Source organism: Eurytemora carolleeae, unplaced genomic scaffold (assembly GCF_000591075.1).
Source record: "Eurytemora carolleeae unplaced genomic scaffold, Eaff_2.0 scaffold556, whole genome shotgun sequence".
NCBI classification, from domain to species: Eukaryota; Metazoa; Arthropoda; class Copepoda; order Calanoida; family Temoridae; genus Eurytemora; species Eurytemora carolleeae.
The window spans coordinates 229,648-250,894 of record NW_019402189.1 but is presented as its reverse complement, the minus strand read 5'-3'; the positions used below and the strand labels follow the sequence as shown (position 1 = coordinate 250,894).

Sequence of the window (21,247 nt, the reverse complement as noted above, 5' to 3'; positions counted from 1 at the left end):
AAAATAGTTTAAATGAACAAAAAAAATAGTTTAAATGAACAAAAGAATGAGTGTAAAAATAAAAATAAATTTATTAAATGAAGTAATCGAAAAACATTAAAATAGTTCAAATGAACATAAAAAATGTTTTTAAAAAATTCAAATAAATTCATGAGTCTAAATAAAATATAGTTTACAGGAACAAACAAATTTTTAGACTATTTTTTGGTTCATTTGAACTAATAGCTGCAGCGGTCGGCCCCCTATCCTCTCCTAGCCGTAGCGTCGGCCCCGAAATTGTCGTAACCTAGCCTAACCCTGAAAAATACACATTTGAGCTACATTTTTTGGTTCATTTGAACTATTTTTACGTTCAGTTGTATATTTATACTGAATTTATAGAAAAATTATAGTTTAAATGAGCAATTAATGTGTTGATTTGAACTACAGGATATGACGTCAAAAAGATCCCGTCATGATGTTCATATCTATCATCATTATAATATCTTATGTTTAAAAATGTGGCGCAACTGTGGCACATTAAGCCGAATAATGTGGCGCAACTAAAATCTGGACAAGTAAACTATCTATCTATCTTGGCTTGCTCGACCGCGCTAGACAAGAGCCTCTGTGCCGTGAGTAATCAAACCAAATTAATTCTCAAACTGAAGCTGAACAGTTTCTAAATTTCTAAAACGTTTGACCGTTTTTTTGTTAGTGAATTTTACACCTTTAAACGTTCCACTGTTGAGAAGGGGTGAAATGAAAGAGTCAGAATTTAAAGAATTGGATTTAAAGAATCCTAAGTCTCTGAAAACCCTCGCTGATTACGCTAGAGATGAGACAGCGCGGTAATTATATTGACATTTTTAAAATATTGTTTTTATATATTTTAATTAAACTTATTTTTATCATTATTTAACAATAATTATATGTTTTACCGGTATCTAGTCATTTTACAATTTTAGACCGGTTCCAGACATTATTTTTCAACATCTTTTTTATCCTTTTTGTACAAATCTGTATTGATATTTAAGTTTATTTCGGCTACGATTTAGTCGTTGATTATATGGGGTGAATCTTCATTTGACATTTAATGGGGGGGTCTAAAAATCGTTCTCTAGGACGGACCCTTATTGTTTGCTGTCATTTATTTAGAAAATTATACATATTTATTATTTTAGGAAACTCATATTGTCCTCAAATATCTTGTCTACAGCTGATTGGTCGACCAACCCTTGTTCCAACTCTTTAGTCGAACTTTGTCGACTTTTTGGAAATCTGTGTTTCAACAGCCCAGCTGGTCGCCAACTAGTAGATCAAACCAATCTTCTGTCGACGATATTTAATGCAGTGGAGCAACAAAATTTAAAAATGACAGAAAGTCGTCTTTTCGCAGGAAATCTTTTGTTTTAATCAAATATTTAACATTTAAACCAACTATTTTAAAATTTTTCCCTTTTTTATTTATAATCATTTGTTGTTGAAGGAAAGAAATTTAAAATTATTCCTAATGACAACGTATACTTGTTTGCTAATTCCTTCTTAATTTCATTTGATTTTTTTTACATTTTTTCATTGGAAGGGATTTTTTTTGATTAAAAATATCAATTCTTTTTAATTATTTTTTTTCGCAAATCTTTTAATTTTTTTAAAAAACGAAAGGTTTTTGTTCAGTTGTTCCTGGTTTATTACAGAACTATTGTATTGATAATCCATCGAAGAATATCTCCAGTATTCAGCCTCTACTTGACCAGCTCGCTACACAGCTACTCCTTGTACAGGTCAACAGGGTTCGAACAATAAAAATTCTAAATTTAAATATTGTTTTGAATTTTCATGACAGAACCAATCTCAAGAATTGACGAGGGTCAATCTGACCGAAATATATTTTCAATAAAATGTGGAACAAACTATACGTTATTAACTCTATGATGTTTATCCCATCATCAACACACAATTTTCAAATTTTAAGGAGACTAGATGTTATTGCAACAACGGTACGGTACGGTACAACGGTCTAATCAGAAATGAATATGATATTCTTTTGAGTTTTTACTAAGCTAAAAAATTACGATATCTTTCATATTATTCATTGGATGAAGGGGTTAAAATTATGAACTATTCAATGGGCCCCTTTTACAACGGGATGATTAAAAGTTGGCAATTAAAATTTAATTTAATTAAAAAAATTTTTTAATAAAATTTCTAAATCGTATAAATTGATTAATTAAAAAATAACCATCCAAATAACGCAATGAAGAGATTCTTCAAAGAAACAAAATGTGCATAAGCTAGGACTAGTTGGGAGGGTTGAGTATATTATCCTAGGTTTCTTGATATCCCTGCATCCGGGTCGCTTGAAAACAGGGTTCATTGATTATTAGTACAATGTCCATATGCATTGTTAAAAAATCTTGGAAAATATTTAATAACGAAATGTTTAGCAAACCATTGAAAAAAAATTATTTTTACAAAATTTTGTGAGAAAAATGTCAATATTTTGTTATTTTTTAGGATTTGGAGATGATCAAACCATTTCAAGATTTTCTATTTGCTGTTCTAGGTAAATATATAAATAGAAATATAACAAATTAGTTGAACACATCAAACTCAGTGCCATTAACGATGTGAAGGGGGGGGGGTATATATCATATATCATATATCATATATCATATATCATATATCATATATCATATATCATATATCATATATCATATATCATATATCATATATCATATCATATTAGATCGTCAATGAGTCTAGATTCTAGATTACAATTTCCGGGACTAATCAGAAAATATAAGAAGAATAAATCATTTTGAAAAATTGAATAAGGCTCATATAAAAGTTTTCTTTAAAGAAAAACTATGCTTCTCGAATATTATATGTTTATTTTGGCGTTATAAGCTTGGAGATAATATAATATTATATGGGACGCTCTGTATGTCATTATGTATTAGGCTTCGAGCTCAATTTTTCTTTGCATGAAATTTCAAAAAGAACCACGTATAATTTCGATGGGTTTTCTGTTTGCAATAATGGATATATATATATCCGTTATTCATTATACATATATATATATATATATTCAACACTGTTTCAGGCGTGGATCCTGATTTCCTTGTTCTGTTTACAACCCTGGCCGAACAGGAATCTGTTTCTAAACCCCTTCTCCTGTTCGACCTTCATCTAGCACTGATAGACAACGTGAACAGGAACACCTACAAGGATGACGAAAAGGACGAGGAGGAGGACGGGAAACCCTCCCGGGAGCTGGCGTTAGAGTTGCTGGTTGTTCTGCTCAGCCACGCCTCTTTGGAACAACTAGATCCCGCCCTGTTTCTGCCCTGGTTGGAGAGCAACGACCTTCTTCTTGTATCTATGGGATATTTAATACTCGGAAATTTTGCCACTAGTGATACAAACATAAATACTCTAATTTCAGGTCACGTGATTGACTTATTTTTTAATAACTTGAACCTAGAAAATGAGCGGGTTCACCACAGTCTCCTCGGCTGTCTTCGAAATTGTTGTATAAATGTAAAAACCCGGGAAATTCTTCTTGGACGCCATCTTGTTTCTAAAATGGTGGACATGGCGGGAAGGTCGATATCCACTGGAATCATGCTGAAAATTGTCGCCATTCTCCGTCTTTTGTCGCAAAATAATGAGGATGTGTCGACAAAGATTGGGACTGACTCCGTTTTTGTCGGCAAAGTAGTTAGTATCGGCAGGAATGGGACAGAATTTTCCTCAACCCTGGGACAACTAAATGTCGAGGCTGCCAGACTTTTCAGCTCCCTCATCACCTCTTCTAAATCCGAGGTCGTGTCCTCTACTTTAGTAGAGGCCGGTGTTCTTCCCTTCATCCTCTCCCTGTTAAGTTCTGGACATCCGATTATGTTAAACCAAGCCATCCTTCCCCTCTGTATCCTATCAATGTACTCCCCCCTTCAACCTAATCTAGTTTTATCACTGCCCCCAGAAATATTTGATAAAATATCAAATCTTATCGAAAACCAAATTGTGCCAAATGAAATCAAATTTAACGCCTTGAATTTCCTGGAAAATCTGGGAAATCATAAGAATGAACAAGTGTTGAAAAACATGCGTGAAAGTGACCTAAAACGCTGTATTGCCGTGTTTAAAGAAGAGCTAGAAAAAATCCGGGAAACCGTGACCAGAGAAATGGCGCAAATCGATTATTTACTAAGTCTTCTGTGATTTAATCAGCATTTATGTTTATGTATTTTCAACAGTCTGTTACGTATGTGAAGTTTGATATTTATAATGTACTTGTAGTCATGCATTAATGTGATTATTTTTTCTGTTTCCAGATTTGAAAATGACGGGACTGCCCTCAAATTTTGGAGGACCTGGAATGAAAATGTCTGAGTATTACAATGATGACGAAGAGGAAGATGAGGAGATGGCCAACCAGGTTAGCTTTCCTTACCCCCCCCCCCACAAAAAGTCCCCAAAATTAATATGCTTTCTGGGGCGTCTTATACCAGATATATAGATATGTGTATTTCATTTTCTCATTTGTTAAATCGTGAGAAAGAACTAAAATTGAAAGAAGTTTTTTTTAGTAGAAAAAAAATGTTGAATAATTTAAAACATTTTTTTCTGGATAAAATTTATTTTTGAACTTTCTTTTAGAATAAGAATAACAGAGTCGCATTCCATGGGAATGAGAAAACAATGAATATGAATCCTCTGATTCTCGCAAATGTGACCAATTCTCCGTATTTCAAGGTAACTGTTTTTAACTCTGCCGGAAATAACTTCAAACATTCGAGTTACATAATTTGAAAGAATTCGTAATTCCAGAAATGAACTGAATACTCTTATTTTTTCAAAACCTTATTTCTTTGCAACCTCATGATGCAAACCTTTAATATTAATAATTTCAAACTATTTGATCTAACAGAATTCATAGTTTCAAATAAAAATAAATTAGTAACTCAAAACTGTTAATCAATTTATTTATAACATTATGATTCAGTTCGATATTTTCTATAAAAACATTATACTTTAGGTGGAAATTTTCTATTAAAACATTATTTTTTATGTTGATATTTTCTATGAAAACATAATTCTTTATGTTGATATTTTCTTTAAAATCAGTATTCTTTAGGTTGATATTTTTTCTAAGAAACCATTATTCTTTAGGTTGATATTTTTTATGAAAACGTCATTCTTTAGGTTGATATATTTTCTAAAAACATGATACTTTAAGTTGAACATTTTCTCAGAAAGCGTCAGGTTGATATTTCTATTATATCCAGGTTGATTTGTTCGCCATGAAAACGTTCCATGAGGTGGTTGACGAAATCTACTACAAGGTTGATCACTTGGAACCCTGGGAACGGGGAACTAGGAAAACTGCTGGAATGAGTAAGTTCATTATTAATCATAATTAATATTTCGAAGAATTGCATAGAGGGGGGGAAAGGGATATAATTGAGGAATAAAGAGAAAAATGGACATTGAACATCATCGGGTGAGTTTTTTCCTATTTTTTCCATGATTTTTATCAACTTCATTATTTTCTTAGATTCAGCAAAAAATTTGTCCTCAGCTCTAACAAATTAAAACCCTAAAATTTTTCAAAGAGGAGGAAAGGGAATAGAAATTATATTTAAAAAAATTACACCCTTGACATATACTGTTGTAAAGAATGAAAATTATTAGGAAATGTGAAAAAAATCTAATTTTTAAATCATTTACAATTACTGTTGAGCAATGAGCATACTACTTCAGGTCAGACTGGTATGTGTGGTGGAGTGAGGGGAGTGTCTGCTGGAGGTGTAGTTTCATCAGCTTTCTGTCTTCTCTTCAAGCTTCACTGTATCAAGCTCACGAAAAAGCAGGTTAGATAATTCGCTTTTGCCGCCATTTTAATAAGATTTCGCCATTTTGAATAAACTCTTGTTAAGGCCTACGCACTGCTCAACCATTGTGATTCTCCCTACATTAGAGCTTTAGGTTTTATGTATCTCAGGTAAAAGTTTTCTTCAATTTTCTAATAATTTTTCAATTTAGCTCTAAAAATTAACTAAAATTTTAGATCATTGTCTCATACTTTTTAGTTTTTAAAATCTTAAACTAATTAATATATAATTAGATTCACCCTTCCCCCCGCTGAAATGTGGCATTGGTTTGAGCCATATATAGATGACCAAGAGGTATGTATTCGTTCACATTTTTTTGGCGGGCTTTTTGTCCCCGCCCGGTTGCGGATTTTCCGCCTCAGAGTTCGCAGATTTCCCGGTAGGGGGACAACACAAGAAAAAGCCAAGTGCGGTGAGTTGAAAAAATTATGAAGTCACTTGTCTCCTTTTCTTTGAACACATTTCTCAAGATTAAAGAGTTTAAAATTTAAAATTTTAATAACAAAGAAAAGGGACAAGTAGACAAGTTTTGGGAGATAATCTTCAAATATGAAACTTATTATTTGTTTGCCCAGGACCCCGCTAGGTGTCGAGACTGGTGATGCTCAACCCTTGGTCTGACATAAGTTCAATAGTACGGAATATTCAAGTATTTATACACCCTCCCATCCCCCGACCCGACCCGACCCCCTTTCTTAATCTGAGAATGAAAAGTTTAAATTTTGGATAGTTCAAATTTGTTGTTTTTAGCAATAAATTTTTAAAATAAACATGTGTACTGTGTACTGTGTAGTTGTACTGTACCCTCAAACTGAAGAAAAATTGAAAAGGGGAGGGTTCAAAGTTTACTACAATTTTTCTTTAAATGGGTATTTTTGTCATAAGCGTCCCCCCTTACATTGGGAAAGTGCTCCCAAAACTTAAAAGAATGTTTTTCTTAAATGTTTAATTTTTTTCTTCATTCAGGAGATTGATATCAAGGCAGGAGGAGGAAAACCTATGACCATGGGGGAGTTCTGTAGGATGATTCTTACCAGGTTGGTTGGTTGGTTGGTTGGTTGGTTGGTTGGTTGGTTGGTTGGTTGGTTGGTTGGTTTGTTGGTTGGTTGGTTGTATTTAGATTGGAATGGTTCGAGACAAGGTTTCCCAGAATAGCAGTTACTGCAGAGGTAAGGTTTAATTGATTAATATAGATTGATGGTGGATTGGTTAATTATTTGATGGCTTTTGTTTTTTTAAGAGTTTACCGTAAGATGAGTATTGTATTGATTAATTGATTAGTTGATTGTTCAATGGATTTATTGATTATTGACGACTATTAGGTTGTTTGATTGATTAATTAGTTGATTGATTTATTGATTTAATTATTAATTAATTGCTTGATTGATGACTAGTAGAAGGATTAATTGAATGATTAATGGCTAAAAGTTAGACTTATTAATTGATTATTTTATGGCTATTAAGTAATAAATTGATGGACTAGATATATAAATTAGATTGATTGAATTATTGATTGATAGATTTATTGATTGTTTTATGGTTAGTGAAATTGATTGATTGAAGTTGTCTTAATTTTTATTTATGAATATGTTATTTAAAATTAAAAATTTCTATACGATAATCAACTATTAACTAGTTTGTCTTATGATCTAGTTAATTTTATCTTCAAACTTTATTTTTGCAATTTTATTTTTTAGAAACAGATTCGTGCTGCCCTGGACGAGAGGTTCAAGGCACAGCGTGTTCAGCAGGTTGGTCTTGATCTTGATCAAGGAATTGTAGATGGAATATAGACGTGATATTTAGTGACCCTCCATTTAAAAAGGAGCAGTCTTGATTTACAATGACACCCTTTATAGCACTGTCAGATCAACAAAGCATAAGATATCTTTTGATAGAAAAATAATTATTTTAATTGTAGTTAGTGCATTTCTGCTCAACTAAAAAACACGACGATATCTTCCAGAATATTGACCCGATTCAGTTTTAAAAGGGTACCGTTGTGATTCTGGCATGCCCCTCGCATAATATAAGGTCACCCGAAATAACGACAACAGTTCCTTCAAGAATGCGGGAAAATAAAACGTGGTCTCATGTTTTTCCAATTCTCATTCTCTATGGTACCCTCTGAGCTGGAACACAGTTTTAAAAATGTGATCACTGTAAAAGTTATAGACTAAGTCAGGGGTTCTCGTAGAAAGAGATAAACTAGGGTGCATATTTTAAATTTTTTTTGAGACATTCCAGTGGGTAACATCAAAAATTAGAGACAATGAAAGATATACCGTGGTGCACTGTGCAGTGTATCACAAAATTAATTGTGTTTGGATTTAATTTAAAATCGAATAATAAAATAAAATATTTTAGGTTGAGGATCGTAAGTCACGTGGCGAATCGGAGCGAAGGGTAATTTTTGTTTTTGATTTTGTCCCCCCCCCCCTGGCACATTCATCAATACAAATTTAGTCCTAACTAATTGTAATTGTTTTCTTACTTAATCAAAACTATAATAAATTTTCTTCTTCTACATTTTTCATTTATAAAAAGTGGATAGGTTTCTCCTTATCAAAAATAAACAAAAATAAATATTATTGGTTTTTTATGAACAGCGTCTATTTTCAAACTAAAATTATTGTCTGACGGTTATTACCATTTCGCCATTGAACAAAAAAAATTGTTGTCTTTTTCCTATTCATCCGTTCTTGGATGCGGACTGATTTTTATTCATAATCATAATACTGGCTACGCGTCTGCTGCAGCCTTCTTGTAATATATTAGCTTTCTTACTTTTTTTGCGCTTAAAAAAATATTTGATCAAAATCACTATCTCTGCGCCATTTGAGATAAGGTTGTCGTTTAATATTAATACTAACTAGATGGATGACCGGGGATCCCGTGGTGGATCAGAGCGTATAGATGACCGGAAGTCCCGTGACCGATCATCACGTGACCGGTCTGAAAGATCCCAGTCTAAGAGGGAGAAGTCTAAGAGTGTGGAGAAGGTGAAGAAAAGAAGTAGGAGCAGGAGCAGGGATAAAAGGTAATTGAAAGGGAGTGTTTGCAAAAAATTAAAGGGGGTGTAGGCTAAACTCGAATTGAATTTAAAAACGAATGGTATATATTTTTTTTATCAGATGTTTGAGTAATGAGAAAATCCAGTGAAATACTATAGTTAAAACATAATCCATTCCTTTAATTTCAAGCTGATTCTTGAATTTTGGATTAACAACATTATAAATTTAATTTGGATCGTATGTTTTATGATGTGTATACTGATTACTTTGAAGCACGATAATGCGGCCTCTAGATGTATTTTGTAAGAATTTCGAGCAAATGCAGGATTTCACTGGATTTTCTGTTTTAAATGATAATTTCAATTTGAATAATTTTGAAATCCACCAATAAAAACATGATATCTGCGAAATATTTTAGTTTTATTATGTACAACGAAAAAATGGTTGACAGAAGAGCAACATTTGAAAGCTATTTCTACAAATATGGCTGTTTTATTTTTTTTCTCTTTTTAACTTGTTTTCTGACCAGGTCCAAGGACCGCAAGCGATCTCGATCAAAGGAAAAGAAGAGATCTAGATCTAGATCAAGAGAGAAGAAATCCAAGAAAGACAAGGTAACTTCAAACTTATTATTTTAATCTTTATTTAAAATTCTCTTTTTTAAAAAAAAATCTGTATATACAACGAGAAATTAATAGTAAAACAAAATTTATAAATCATAAAGCGTATATGTGGTTGATGAAATAAAAAAGGCACATTTTTAATATTTTAATTTGTTAGTCGGTAAAAAGCGAAAAGCAATAAAGGACATTTAAACAAAATTAAATGTTCAGCATAAGCTCATAAGCTAACTTCAAACTTGATAAATCAATTTTTTTACTTTTCAAAATCAAAGCTTTAACTCCAATAATACAAATCAGTAAATATTTTACGACGTATATAGTAAAATTAATACGTTCGAATAGTGTAATTATTTTTACAACAAAATAGATATTTTAAAATAATTATTAAGAATGAAATTTTAATTTTTAAAACTACTTCTTAACAATCTATTTTAAAATTTTTTAAATTTAGAAACACAAGAGAAGTAGAAGCCGTAGTAGGGACAAGAAGAGAAGAAGTAGAGACAGGTATTTTAGAAATTATATATATTTAAAGGGACAGGTAGTTCAGAAATTATATATATTTAAAGGGACAGGTAGTATAGAAATAATTTATTTAAAGGGACAGGTATTTTAGAAATCATATATGTATATAAAGGGACAGGTATTTTAGAAATTATATATTTAAAGGGACAGGTATTGAGAAATAATATATTTAAAGGGACAGGTATTTTATAAATCATATATATTTAAAGAGACAGGTATTTTAGAAATTATATATATTTAAAGGGACAGGTAGTTTAGGAATAATATATTTAAAGGACAGGTATTTTAGAAATAATATATCTAAAGGGAGGTAGGTTAGAAATTATATATATTTAAAGGGACAGGTAGTTTAGAAATAATGTGTATTTTAAGGGAAGTAGGTTAGAAATTATATATTTAAAAGTATGTTAGAAATTAAATATATAAAGGGAGGTATTTTAGAAATTATATATTTAAAGGGACAGGTAGTTTGGATAAATATATAAATTAAAGGGACAGGTATTTTAGAAATAACATATTTAAAGGGACAGGTAGTTTAGAAAGAATATATTTAATGAGAGGTAGGTTAGAAATTATATATTTAATGAGAGGTAGGTTAGAAATTATATATTTAAAGGGATATGTATTTTAGAATTTATATTTTTAAAGGGACAGGTATTTATAAATTATATATTTAAAGGGAGGTAGTTTAGAAATTTTATACTTAAAAGGGACAGGTATTTAGAGTTTATATATTTAAAGTGACAAGTATTTTAGAAATCTCATATTTAGAGGAACATGTATTTTGAAAATTATATATTTAAAGTGAAATATATTTTAGAATTTATATATTTGTAGGGACAGGTATTTAGAATTTATATATTTAAAGGGAGGTAGTTTAGAAATTATATTCCAAATTATAGATTAATTGCCTCTTCCATCTGTTGCTGGATTTATTGATGTAATTAAATCTATATATCAGTAGTATATACTTTGATGGCCTGTGCCCGTTTGTATCTTAAAACCGTCTAAACGGCTAAACCCAATAGGGGCCCAATTTTTTTAATGACTACCCACGTCCCACACGACCCCAGGGAAGGTTTATTAAAAATTTTAATTGGGTCGACATTTTTCTGAAAATGCGCCAATTTAAGTAGAAAAATTCGCTATTTAGGAATAATTTATAAAGCGACTTTCAGAGTAACAATTAGAAGCTAAAATTGTTAATTGGAAAGGGGGTTCCCTTTAAGCCTAGTTAATCTAAATGGAGGTTCATTTAGAATTATGTTTGTATTAATTTAAATATTTAGGAGTAGGAGTAGAGGGAGGAGGGGAAACAGCTATGAAGATGAATTGAGAAAATACAAAGAACTGAAGAAATCCAGGTTAAATTTTTTTAAGAATTCTCGATTTTTTTTCTTTTTGAAGAGAATCCAAAATTGAAAATTAATGGTTATCAAAAGTAAAAACATTTATACTAATTTATACTTGATCAGACAAAGCTTAAAGGATACCGTTGTGAATCTGGTATTGTCATCTTTAAACTGAAAAACACTTGAAATAAGGCGTACAGTCCCTTTAATTGTCAAATGATTTTTATTAGTAAAAAGTTTTTATGATTATTATCATTCAGTACTCTTTTTTCCTGACTTTTATTTTAAAATAATTTTAAATATATGTTTTTTCTTCTAGAAAGTCCCGGAGCAGATCCAAAGACCGAAGATAGTGATCAATAAATCGATCAATTGTCCTGATCGCCTGATGTCTGATACCTCGATCATCCTGCACTGATCTTTCAAGAAATTGTGAATTTTGTTGTCCTAACTCTTAAGTTGATCAGAATGACAAAATACTGATCAATTTATTTAGTTTTATGAAATTCAGCAACATGTGTTTAAACAATTTTCAGACGCATCATTATTCTCAAAAATTCACTATAACATTTTTTCAAATAAACATTGACAACTTCGTTGCGAGTTTGATTTTGATTAATGGATTTTTTATTTCAGAAAAAAAACTAAACAAACAAAAAAATATTACGAAATTGTGACTATCTATACAGGGTGAGGAAAAAAGTGTTATTTGCGGCGCCTTCCCTCCTGATAATTAATAGCTCAGGGAGAATCCCAACATATGGGGCAGTGTCCCCCCCTCTCCTGGGATGCTCAGAGGGGGGGGGAAGAGGACTACTACCCCTTCGCTGAAAATGTGCCAATGTCCCAACCATTGATTCAAATTTATCATTCAATGATTTAACATTTTTCAACTATAATTTTCTTGACGAATTAAATATCTCAAATTTTATATCCTGAGCAAGTAGAGAGTATAGAGCGAAAAGCCATTTGTTAACCCTGTGATTATTTTGATAATTCATGTTTAAAAATATTTACGTTGTTTTTTTAAATTGAAGTTTGAAGAAGAATTTTCTTGGCTAATTAATATGGTGGTTGCTTCTGTCTTGCACAACAAAAATATGTTTTAGCATAATATTAAGTTATCGGAGACACAATAAACACTTTTTTCAGAATTAAAACAATTATTGTACTTTTGAAGATGATATTTAGGAAAATTATCGCTAAATGATTTTTTGCTTGCACATTAGCATATAAATTGAAATATTTGATTGACGAAATGACCACCAAAACATAAAGCCGGTCAAACCAAAGACGACCCGAAATTGAACGTTGATAAAAACAATGAGAATTATTAATGGGCGTAAATTTTTTTATTAAACAATAATTTACCAATTAAATAATTTACAAAACATAATTGGCTTGATGATTTTAAGAAATCTGCCGAAAAGTATATGCAAAATCCGCGAAAGTCTCGCGCCGTGAAAATGCGCGCAAAATGTAGCGGCCTAGACTCCAGTACCGGTTTAACACACCCAGTAACAGGAGTAACAGGTCCCGGGATATTTTGGTGGGAAATTTACATATTTCCAAAAGTGACGTAATTCGTGACGCTGTTCATTTATCATAGTGACAATAAGAAATAATAGTTCCGGAGACAACACAGTAAGATAAATATTCAAACAGATATAGTTAAATAATCATTTAATCATTATATTTATTGTTCAATTGATTAAGCTGCAGGAGAAAGTTTCTATTTTAAAGCTTATTTATATTAGAAAATCCCTCTTATTTATATTTATGTTAAAAAGAGTATAGAAGTGGAGTTAGTACTGTATATGTTTTATGAATTTAATAATCGTTTTGTTTGCGAGTCATGAAGTACATTGTTAAAAAAGAACATTTTCTTAAAATCGACGATCTTATTAAATATGAATTACAATGTAAATAATAATATTATATGGGAAAGTTGATTGATTGATTTTTCGTCCTTTAGGACAATTATTCTTACCATTATATGGAAAAATATAAGATGCATAACGGACGTATTGTTTAAAATTTAATTCTTATCTTTTTGATATTTTTTCTTCTTTGGCTTTAGGTAAGGTCATTACAACATAAGAATAATTTTTTCTGACATTTTAAGAAAACTATTTATACAACTTAATCGTGGTTTAGAAATGTATATTATTTAAATAAAATTTTTCATATTTGTTTTGACATAGCCCTTCGAGTATGAGTAAAAATCATTTTAACAATCAAATTTTGTTTGTCTAAGGTTTAATATGTTTGATATTAATAAATTTATTGCGCTTGTCTTAAGGTTTTAAATTAAACAAACAGAATTGAATTGAATACAGTGTTTGCGTTTAAATAAGGGCATTGTAACATTTACAACTATAAAATGAAATTAGGGGCGGCCACAGGAATCAGGATGTTTAAGAAGAGTGGGCACTTCTATTTTCAAAGATTAGGTTTTAAATAATTTCTGGTTGTTTTAAAGAATTACTTGAATACTGATTTATTTAGGTTTCATCCTGATGTATCAAGCTTTAAGATACTGTAGACGTATTTTTTAAGGGACCCACTGTTTTTAAAAGGAAATTTCAGATTCACAGCGTTAATCTTTAAAACTTTGTCTAATCAAAGACGAATGAGATATCCTTATTTACGAGCTGAAAATTGATTATTTTCAATTGTGGTCTCAATAAAGAGACTTTGCGGGTTTATGCTGCTAAAAACTGTAAAATTCAACAATTTTTTAAGATTGAAAATCGACATTTTCCCATAGTTACATAGATAAAGGTTAGATGAATACTAGCTGAAGAGCCCGCCGTTGCACGTGGAAAATTCGAATTTTTAAGCTTTTTTCACAGGCAACCCGTGAGTGTCCACAAAAATTTAAGCTGATTCGGTTCAGCCGCTTGGCCGGATATAGGGAACATGTTTAATTAATAGATGAACATGTTACTCGTAATTGTTTGAAAAAAGCTCCAAAATGTCTTGTTTTTCAAAATGTGTTGAATGACCTTATAGTAGGGGTTGGGCCACTTAACCAATAATACCAGACCTTTTATTAAGAAAGAATTGGGGAAATGGGGGGGGGGGAGTTCTTTTCATTCTCAGATTTTTAACTAGAGATGTAAAGGTTCACTTTAAACCTTTGACTGTTAAAGGCTAAATGCGCAATATAAGTTTTTTAAAGCTATTTTTTTACAATAGTTGTATCTCTTTAAATGTGTATTGCGGATTTATGTTGCAGAGACAATGAGGGTATTGTTATGAATTGGACATGCCACTCTTGAAATTACGTTTATAGTCCCTTTCAAGCTATTTCTATCTGCATATCACAACTCATATTCCCCTTGAACAATCAACATGTTTATAAACTGTTGCTTTGTTTTACCACCCGCATAGTTTTCATTTTTAACAACATAACTTGAACATTTTAGGTCATATATTTTTATATTCATCTACTTCCTCTTCTCATACATCCTCTTCCCCTCCTCATATTCATCCACTCCCCCTTCACATATTTATTCACTCCCGCTTTTTATATTCATACACTCTCCTCATATGCATCCACTCCCCCTCCTCATATACATCTCCACTCCCCCTTTACATATTTACTCACTCCTACTTTTTATATTCATCCACTCTTCCTCCTCATATTTATCCACTCTCCCTCCTCATGTTCATCAACTCCCCCTTCACATAATCATCCACTCCCCCTCCTCATATTCATCAACTCCAGCTTCACATATTCATTCACTCCCACTTCTTATCATTATCCACTCTCCCTTCTCATCTTCCTACACTCCCCCTCCTCACATTCATCTACTACCCCCTCATGTAGAACCCCTTNTTTTCCTCCTTTATTATTATTTAGCGCAGGCTCTAGGCAGTTTATTTAGCATATATTTAGAGACATATGACATGTTTGTGTTAATATGTTTAAACTTCAGAATAAATTTTGATGCAGATCATGATCCAGCAAATGATTGGTTCTTAAAGTTCTGAGCTGGGAACTTTAGAATGGAATATTCTGAATCGCGATCGGATAATTAATCTGGAGATTATTAACAAGAGGAGAGCAAGCATTATTTAATCTCGAGATTAAGAAAATCAAATATTACTCCCGATATCCACCATTCAAAAGTTCCCAGCTCAGATTAAGTTTATTTTTTCAGTTAGAACGAGTTTCCCAAAAATAATTTTTTCACTTTATATGCAGAAATTTAATGATTGGTTTAATGATGTCTATTTAGATTTAGGGAAGATATTTGTTTTCAGAGCTCATCTTTTCATAAAGTATTGCTTGATATTTTGTCACTAGAAAGCTTAAAATGTTGAAGATTCCATAATAAAATTCACCAAATAATAAGAATACACTTAAGCAAATGTTGTTTTGGATTTTGTAGTCTTGTGCAATATGCAATGCATGGGTCTTGTTCATATTTTGTTCCGGACAATTTCATAGAATGTCACAGTTTCCTTAGTTAAATAAGTCATGTTTTTTGAATTATTGTGTCCCTTCAACACATTTTCTTGAATTAATGAGCCCTCTTAAGCACATATTCTTGAATTTGTGAGTCCCAGAATCGTGGATTGGTTAAGGGTGTCCCAGAGAAATAGATTTTTGTAAATTGGTGTCCCACACACATGTTTTTTTAATAAAGATGCATGCTTTTACATGTGTTTTGAATTTTAGTATTGACAATGTTTCTTTTCTCGTGTTCTGAGTTTCCTATTACAAATATAGTGAACCAAATATCCCTCTCTTATCCTCTCCTCCTCCCTCTAAATAACCCTTTATTGATTTCTCCTTGAGAGTCCATCTCAACACACAACTGTTGCTTCAGTATATATCCAGTATTGGTTCCAGATACCATGGATTCTTTGCAAGGACTAGGGGCTAGTCAGGAGAACTATTATGAGACACTAGGCTGTGATCCTAGTTCAACCGAAGATCAGATTCTAGCTGAATATAGAGCGAAGGGACCAAATTTAATGAATTTGAGTTAGGTCACTGAACTACATACTGTCGATTCAATTACTTATCTTTAGCACCTTCAGTGTAGTTGTTTTCATATATAGGATATTGGCCAATCCTGAATCACCTCTCCCATGTTATAGATTTAAACAACTACACTGCAGATAAGTACTTGAATTTGCTGCAGGTAGTTGAGCAACTAGCTCAAGTTTATTAAATTTGATCCAAGGCTAAACAATTGCATCCAGACAAGGCTGGTAGCACTGAGGAGTTTCAAAATATTCAGGTTTATGAAGATTTTATTCTTCAGAATTATTTTATTTTTTTGTGAAAAAAATTTGTGCTGTTAGCTTTTGATTGGTCAGAGTAATCTGTACCATTAAGAAATTCTTAAAACTTCATATAATCTCATACAAATTTGATCAAATTAAAGATTTAAAAAAAAATTCACATTGTTAAAATTCAAGGGCAGAAAAATAGGAATATTTGTTTTAATACACACAGAGAAAAAACATGCATTTCTAGAGCTAGGGGAAAAAATGAAGAAAAGGATTGTTTCTTTCATAAAATATATCCGGAACTCCTAAACTATCATGAAAGTAAAAGGTTTTTTTTCAATAAGTTCCCTAGAAAATTCTGAATATTTAAGAATGCTTAGCTAAAAAAAATGTTATGCATGCAATTTTCCATTTTGTTCATTTTGTTAGAATTAGAATTTTTCTTCAATAGTCTGTTTAGGCCGCCAAAGAGACTCTCCTGGATCGAACTAAACGATCCCTTTATGATAAATGGAGATCTTCTGGACTATCAATATCATTCAGCCAATGGGAGAATATGAAAGAAGGCAAGGACTCAACTTTTTAGAAAAAAGATTTTTTACTGTTGGCCTCAATAGGCCCCAAAAATGTTAAGCAATAATGATAAATGATTATTCCCTATTTACTTTTCAAGAACTGCCTCTGAAAGAGTTTTTTTTCAAGATAGCCAAGGAGCATTATATTACACATAAATAAATGACTTTTTCCCACAAGTTGTGCACTTGATTCCAGGAATGCAATCTACCATGCACTGGGCAGTTCCAAAGCAGGAAAGGATGCTACCTGAAGGAGAGGAAAGTAAGGGCTTGAACACTGAAAGAAGATCAAATTCCAAATCTGAGACTGGTATGAAGAAACCTGATCAAGATGATCAAGATGATCAAGATGATCAAGATTCACCGATGAAATTACCGAATAAAGATTCAACCCGTCCAACGCTGATCATGGTTAACAAATGGAGCGAGGAGGATGTTAGGAGGAAATTTAGAAATTACGAGATTTAAATTTAGAAAATGAAATCTCAAGTTGATTATATGATGTCGGAATTTTAATAAATTTACAATGCTAACATGAAATTCACTTATTTACTTATTGATTCTTAGCTTTATATTTATTTGATTTATTCAAATAACGACTCCTTCTTTAGTAAATACCTCAGAATATTTGGCCATTTCAGATCAGTTTTGAATTTGAACTGATATATCGTTTGGTAAATTAGTTGTTCCGATTCAAAAGTTGTAAACTCTCACATACTGGTAACAAATATGAAATACTAAAAAGTAACAATTATTTTAACACAATTTGTATTGTCTGCATTTTTTCTTACTAATTAGTGTCCTAAATATTATTTTAAGAGTTTTGTTAACATTTTTTTCTAATTTCAACAAAATCAGAAAATGAATTAATATTTCATGAATCCTTAATAGATTCAAGTTTAATGCAATCTTATACCCACTATCTAAATATTTACTCGTGTCATGAGTTTGTTAAAATTTAGATTAAGTTTGGGGGGGGGGCACAACGATAAAGTTAAGTACGTTTTGATAAGCTAAGTATTAGGACTTAAATCTAAATTTTACAAAAAAAAATCATTGTTTTGGCTTATAAAACTACCAAAAATTTCAATTTTGTTGAATATTTCATGTTTAAGTTTATCCTTTATACAGATGCATGTTTTTTGAAACTTCCATCATTGCATGATTGCATGATGAATTGGTCTGAAATCTACTCCCTAATCTGAGACATGGCAACTTTTGAATCTGTTCTCTCGATAAAGTGTTTAAATTAAGTCAAACTTGTTAAATCTGGACTGAATTTAAATAAAAGAATGAGTTTCACTGATTAATTTTGATATTAAAATAAAATTTTAATGGAATATCAATTTTGTTATTATTTCCAACTCCAACAAAGTTAAGTTAATGAGTTAATAAGAAGCCATTTAATTTAAGCAATGTATTACCATTTCATAAGGGAGGTCCTTAAAGTTTAATCTTCTAATCTATCTTGAAAAAGATTTGAGAAGTCACTTAAAATAAGGTTTGACTAACCACTGGGCCAGGGGATGTATGTTAGTGTTATCATTGTGTAATGATGATGGAAAAAAAAACCTAATCAAGTAGATGTTAGTTACACATTTTATTAATATATTTCGGTCTGGGTTGACCCCATGTCAGTTCTAACGATATAATAACCATCAAAATTAATAATTAATAATTAATAAAAAATGTTATAAAACCACAGTAAAATAAACAAACAAAGGCTTTTTCAAAAAATTGTCAGATAGAAAAAAAGGAAACAAACTCAGATTATGATAAGTAAAAAAATAATTTGCAAATATTCACTTTTTAAAGAATGTTTAAGACAATTATGATTCCTTGATATTGTTTCTGTCTTGATGATTCAAAACAATTAATTAATTAATTAATGAAAGGGAATCGCTGGGGGTGTTCTGGCCCCTGTCGATTTAAGTTAGAGGGTTGCTAGATTTATTTCGGAACCAAAAAATCCTGATTTAGGAACCAAAAGACGTGGAAGGGGGGGGCTACGCCCCCTCTGAATCCGTCAGGGGGTGCAAAGGTCCTTCCGCCCCTGTATGTTAGTGTCAATGGTGGACTTGTTTTCCAATTGTTGTACAATAACTTAATATTGTTAAACTGTACGATTTTAGCGAAAGAGACTAGAATCAAGACTCTTAGTATTCAATATGTACAATGGATGTATTACAATTTACGGTTAAAAAACTATATTCTGATACATGGTTCTTATGATTGTTAATATGTTTGTCAATCTTATAGAGTTAAGTCAGTGTGACTTAGTAGTAGTACTCTTGCTAATTTATTGCTGCATCATTCACAAAAATGAAGACTACAGATTTTACCTTGGATTGGATATAAACAAGTTCATAGTTGGATTTAAGTTTTGTCTTGACAAAAAGTTGTTGCTAAGCTTGAAGAAAAGCCTTAAAGGGACTGTCAACGTAATTATATGTGATCCCCTATTCAAATAAGCAATGTATGCCTGATTCACAATGGTACCCTTAGCCCTTTATCGGATTCACAATTAGAGAGAATAGCGTATTTTTTTCTGTTCTGAATTGGAAAAACGTGGATAAATCCATCATTCTAATTTGACACAAGTTCAAAGGGTATCAATAAANTTGGGACATTTAGGATACATAACAAACTTTGTAAACCTCCCCTTTAATTTTGGGACATTTAGGATACATAACAAACTTTGTTAACCTCTCCTTTAATTTTTTGACATATGACACTTTCTTGTCCCCCGCCCCCGCCCCTCAAATATTTCATTCAAGGTTTATTGTCCTTCAGACTTCATACTTCTTCAAATATAAGATTTAACCGTTATTAAACACATTTTATAGTTTTTACGCTGTTCACTCATTTGTTAGTTAATTTATAACTCACTAGCTAAGAGGGCCCGGCGTTGCCCGTGGAAAAAAAATTGAAGAAATTTTTTTTTTAAATTATTAAATTTTTTAATATTTTTACTCATGAGTGTCCACAAAAATGTTCAGCCCATTCGGTCCATCCGTTTGGCCGGTTATAGGGAACATATATACGAATGTCTTGTTTTATTATTTAGATTTTTTTTTTGTTGTTCATTCATTTACTTATTTATTCCTACATCTTAGCTTTACGATTTCTAATCTGTGTTTCCCTCTTTTTGTATTTTTTGTGTAAGGTTCACATTACTTAATCTTTCTATTTATCTATTATCTATCTATCTATCTATCTATCTATCTTTCTATCGGATGTCTAGCTTCCGTTATGCATTCTTTAGGTTTCCTGACTTCTGTGATATCAAGATTTGTCTTTCTCTTGAATGTTTGTCCGTCTATTTTCTTTCGTTTGTTTGTCTTTTTTCCTTCTTTTGGCCGTCCTATCTTTTTTTATGTCTGTCTGTGTGTCTTTCTTTCCTTTTATTTGTCTGTCAGTCTGTCTTTCTTTCCTTTTGTCTGTCTGTCTGTCTTTTTTCCCTGTCTTATTTTTTTCTTATGTTTGTCGGTCTGTTTTTTTGAGTTGCCTGTCTGTCTGTCTTTCTTTCCTTCTGTTTGTCTGTTTTATTTCCTTCTGTTTGTCTGTTTTTCTTTCCTTCTGTTTGTCTGTCTGTCCTATTTTCTAGTTTCTATCAAAATTATTTTTCTTCAGCCTCCGTTTCCTAAGGAACTATTTGTCAGTTTCCGTTTCCTTTTATTTTTTAATCAGTTAACTTTCTTTTTGTCCTTTCTCCTTTGTTTATTCTCGATTTGCCTGTCTCAATCCAACCCTTCTTTTCTATTTTTTCTATTTTTCTTCTTTCTTGTCTTTCTCTTTTCCTATTTTCTATCCTTCCCTTTCCTGTATCCTCTTTCTCACAATCGCATCTTTCCCCTTTCCTTCTTTCTTCTTTACTTTTTCCCTTCATTCTTATTTACTCTTTTCCTTCATTCTTATTTACTCTTTTCCTCCATTCTTATTTACTCTTTTTCTTCATTCTTATTTAGTCGAACTAAACGATCCCTTTATGATAAATGTAGATCTTCTGGACTATCAATCTCATTCAGC

At 31.5% G+C, this 21,247-nt stretch overlaps 4 protein-coding genes across 6 annotated transcripts; all 4 read left to right on the top strand.

The window, feature by feature from the left end:
* The first annotated feature begins 502 nt into the window (after positions 1-502).
* Positions 503-2,596, top strand: LOC111718268 (uncharacterized). The gene is made up of 4 exons (XM_023493810.1): positions 503-830; positions 1,164-1,378; positions 1,657-1,763; positions 2,497-2,596. The coding sequence occupies exons 1-4, from the start codon at positions 742-744 to the stop codon at positions 2,575-2,577; spliced, it is 492 nt and encodes a 163-aa protein (XP_023349578.1). The 5' UTR covers positions 503-741; the 3' UTR covers positions 2,578-2,596.
* A 403-nt stretch (positions 2,597-2,999) lies between these two features.
* LOC111718265 (rap1 GTPase-GDP dissociation stimulator 1-A-like) lies at positions 3,000-4,320 on the top strand. Its single transcript, XM_023493806.1, has 2 exons — positions 3,000-3,003; positions 3,086-4,320. The coding sequence occupies exons 1-2, from the start codon at positions 3,000-3,002 to the stop codon at positions 4,204-4,206; spliced, it is 1,125 nt and encodes a 374-aa protein (XP_023349574.1). The 3' UTR covers positions 4,207-4,320.
* LOC111718239 (pre-mRNA-splicing factor 38B) lies at positions 4,311-11,989 on the top strand. Its single transcript, XM_023493784.1, has 15 exons — positions 4,311-4,423; positions 4,645-4,740; positions 5,274-5,382; positions 5,749-5,858; positions 5,925-5,989; positions 6,113-6,173; positions 6,846-6,916; positions 7,000-7,048; positions 7,577-7,630; positions 8,247-8,285; positions 8,756-8,919; positions 9,423-9,507; positions 9,968-10,023; positions 11,331-11,405; positions 11,713-11,989. Exons 1-15 carry the CDS (start codon positions 4,328-4,330, stop codon positions 11,744-11,746), a joined length of 1,164 nt encoding a protein of 387 aa, XP_023349552.1. The 5' UTR covers positions 4,311-4,327; the 3' UTR covers positions 11,747-11,989.
* A 90-nt stretch (positions 11,990-12,079) lies between these two features.
* LOC111718240 (dnaJ homolog subfamily C member 12) lies at positions 12,080-17,758 on the top strand. Of its 3 annotated transcripts, XM_023493786.1 has the most exons (5): positions 12,080-12,926; positions 16,235-16,365; positions 16,590-16,651; positions 17,104-17,209; positions 17,415-17,758. In XM_023493786.1, exons 2-5 carry the CDS (start codon positions 16,263-16,265, stop codon positions 17,684-17,686), a joined length of 543 nt encoding a protein of 180 aa, XP_023349554.1. In that variant the 5' UTR covers positions 12,080-12,926; positions 16,235-16,262; the 3' UTR covers positions 17,687-17,758. The 3 variants fall into 3 exon arrangements, with proteins under 3 accessions (XP_023349554.1, XP_023349555.1, XP_023349553.1); XM_023493787.1 differs by lacking the exon at positions 12,080-12,926 and having other exon boundaries at positions 15,826-16,370; positions 16,595-16,651; XM_023493785.1 differs by lacking the exon at positions 12,080-12,926 and having other exon boundaries at positions 15,831-16,365.
* The last annotated feature ends 3,489 nt before the right edge of the window (positions 17,759-21,247 follow it).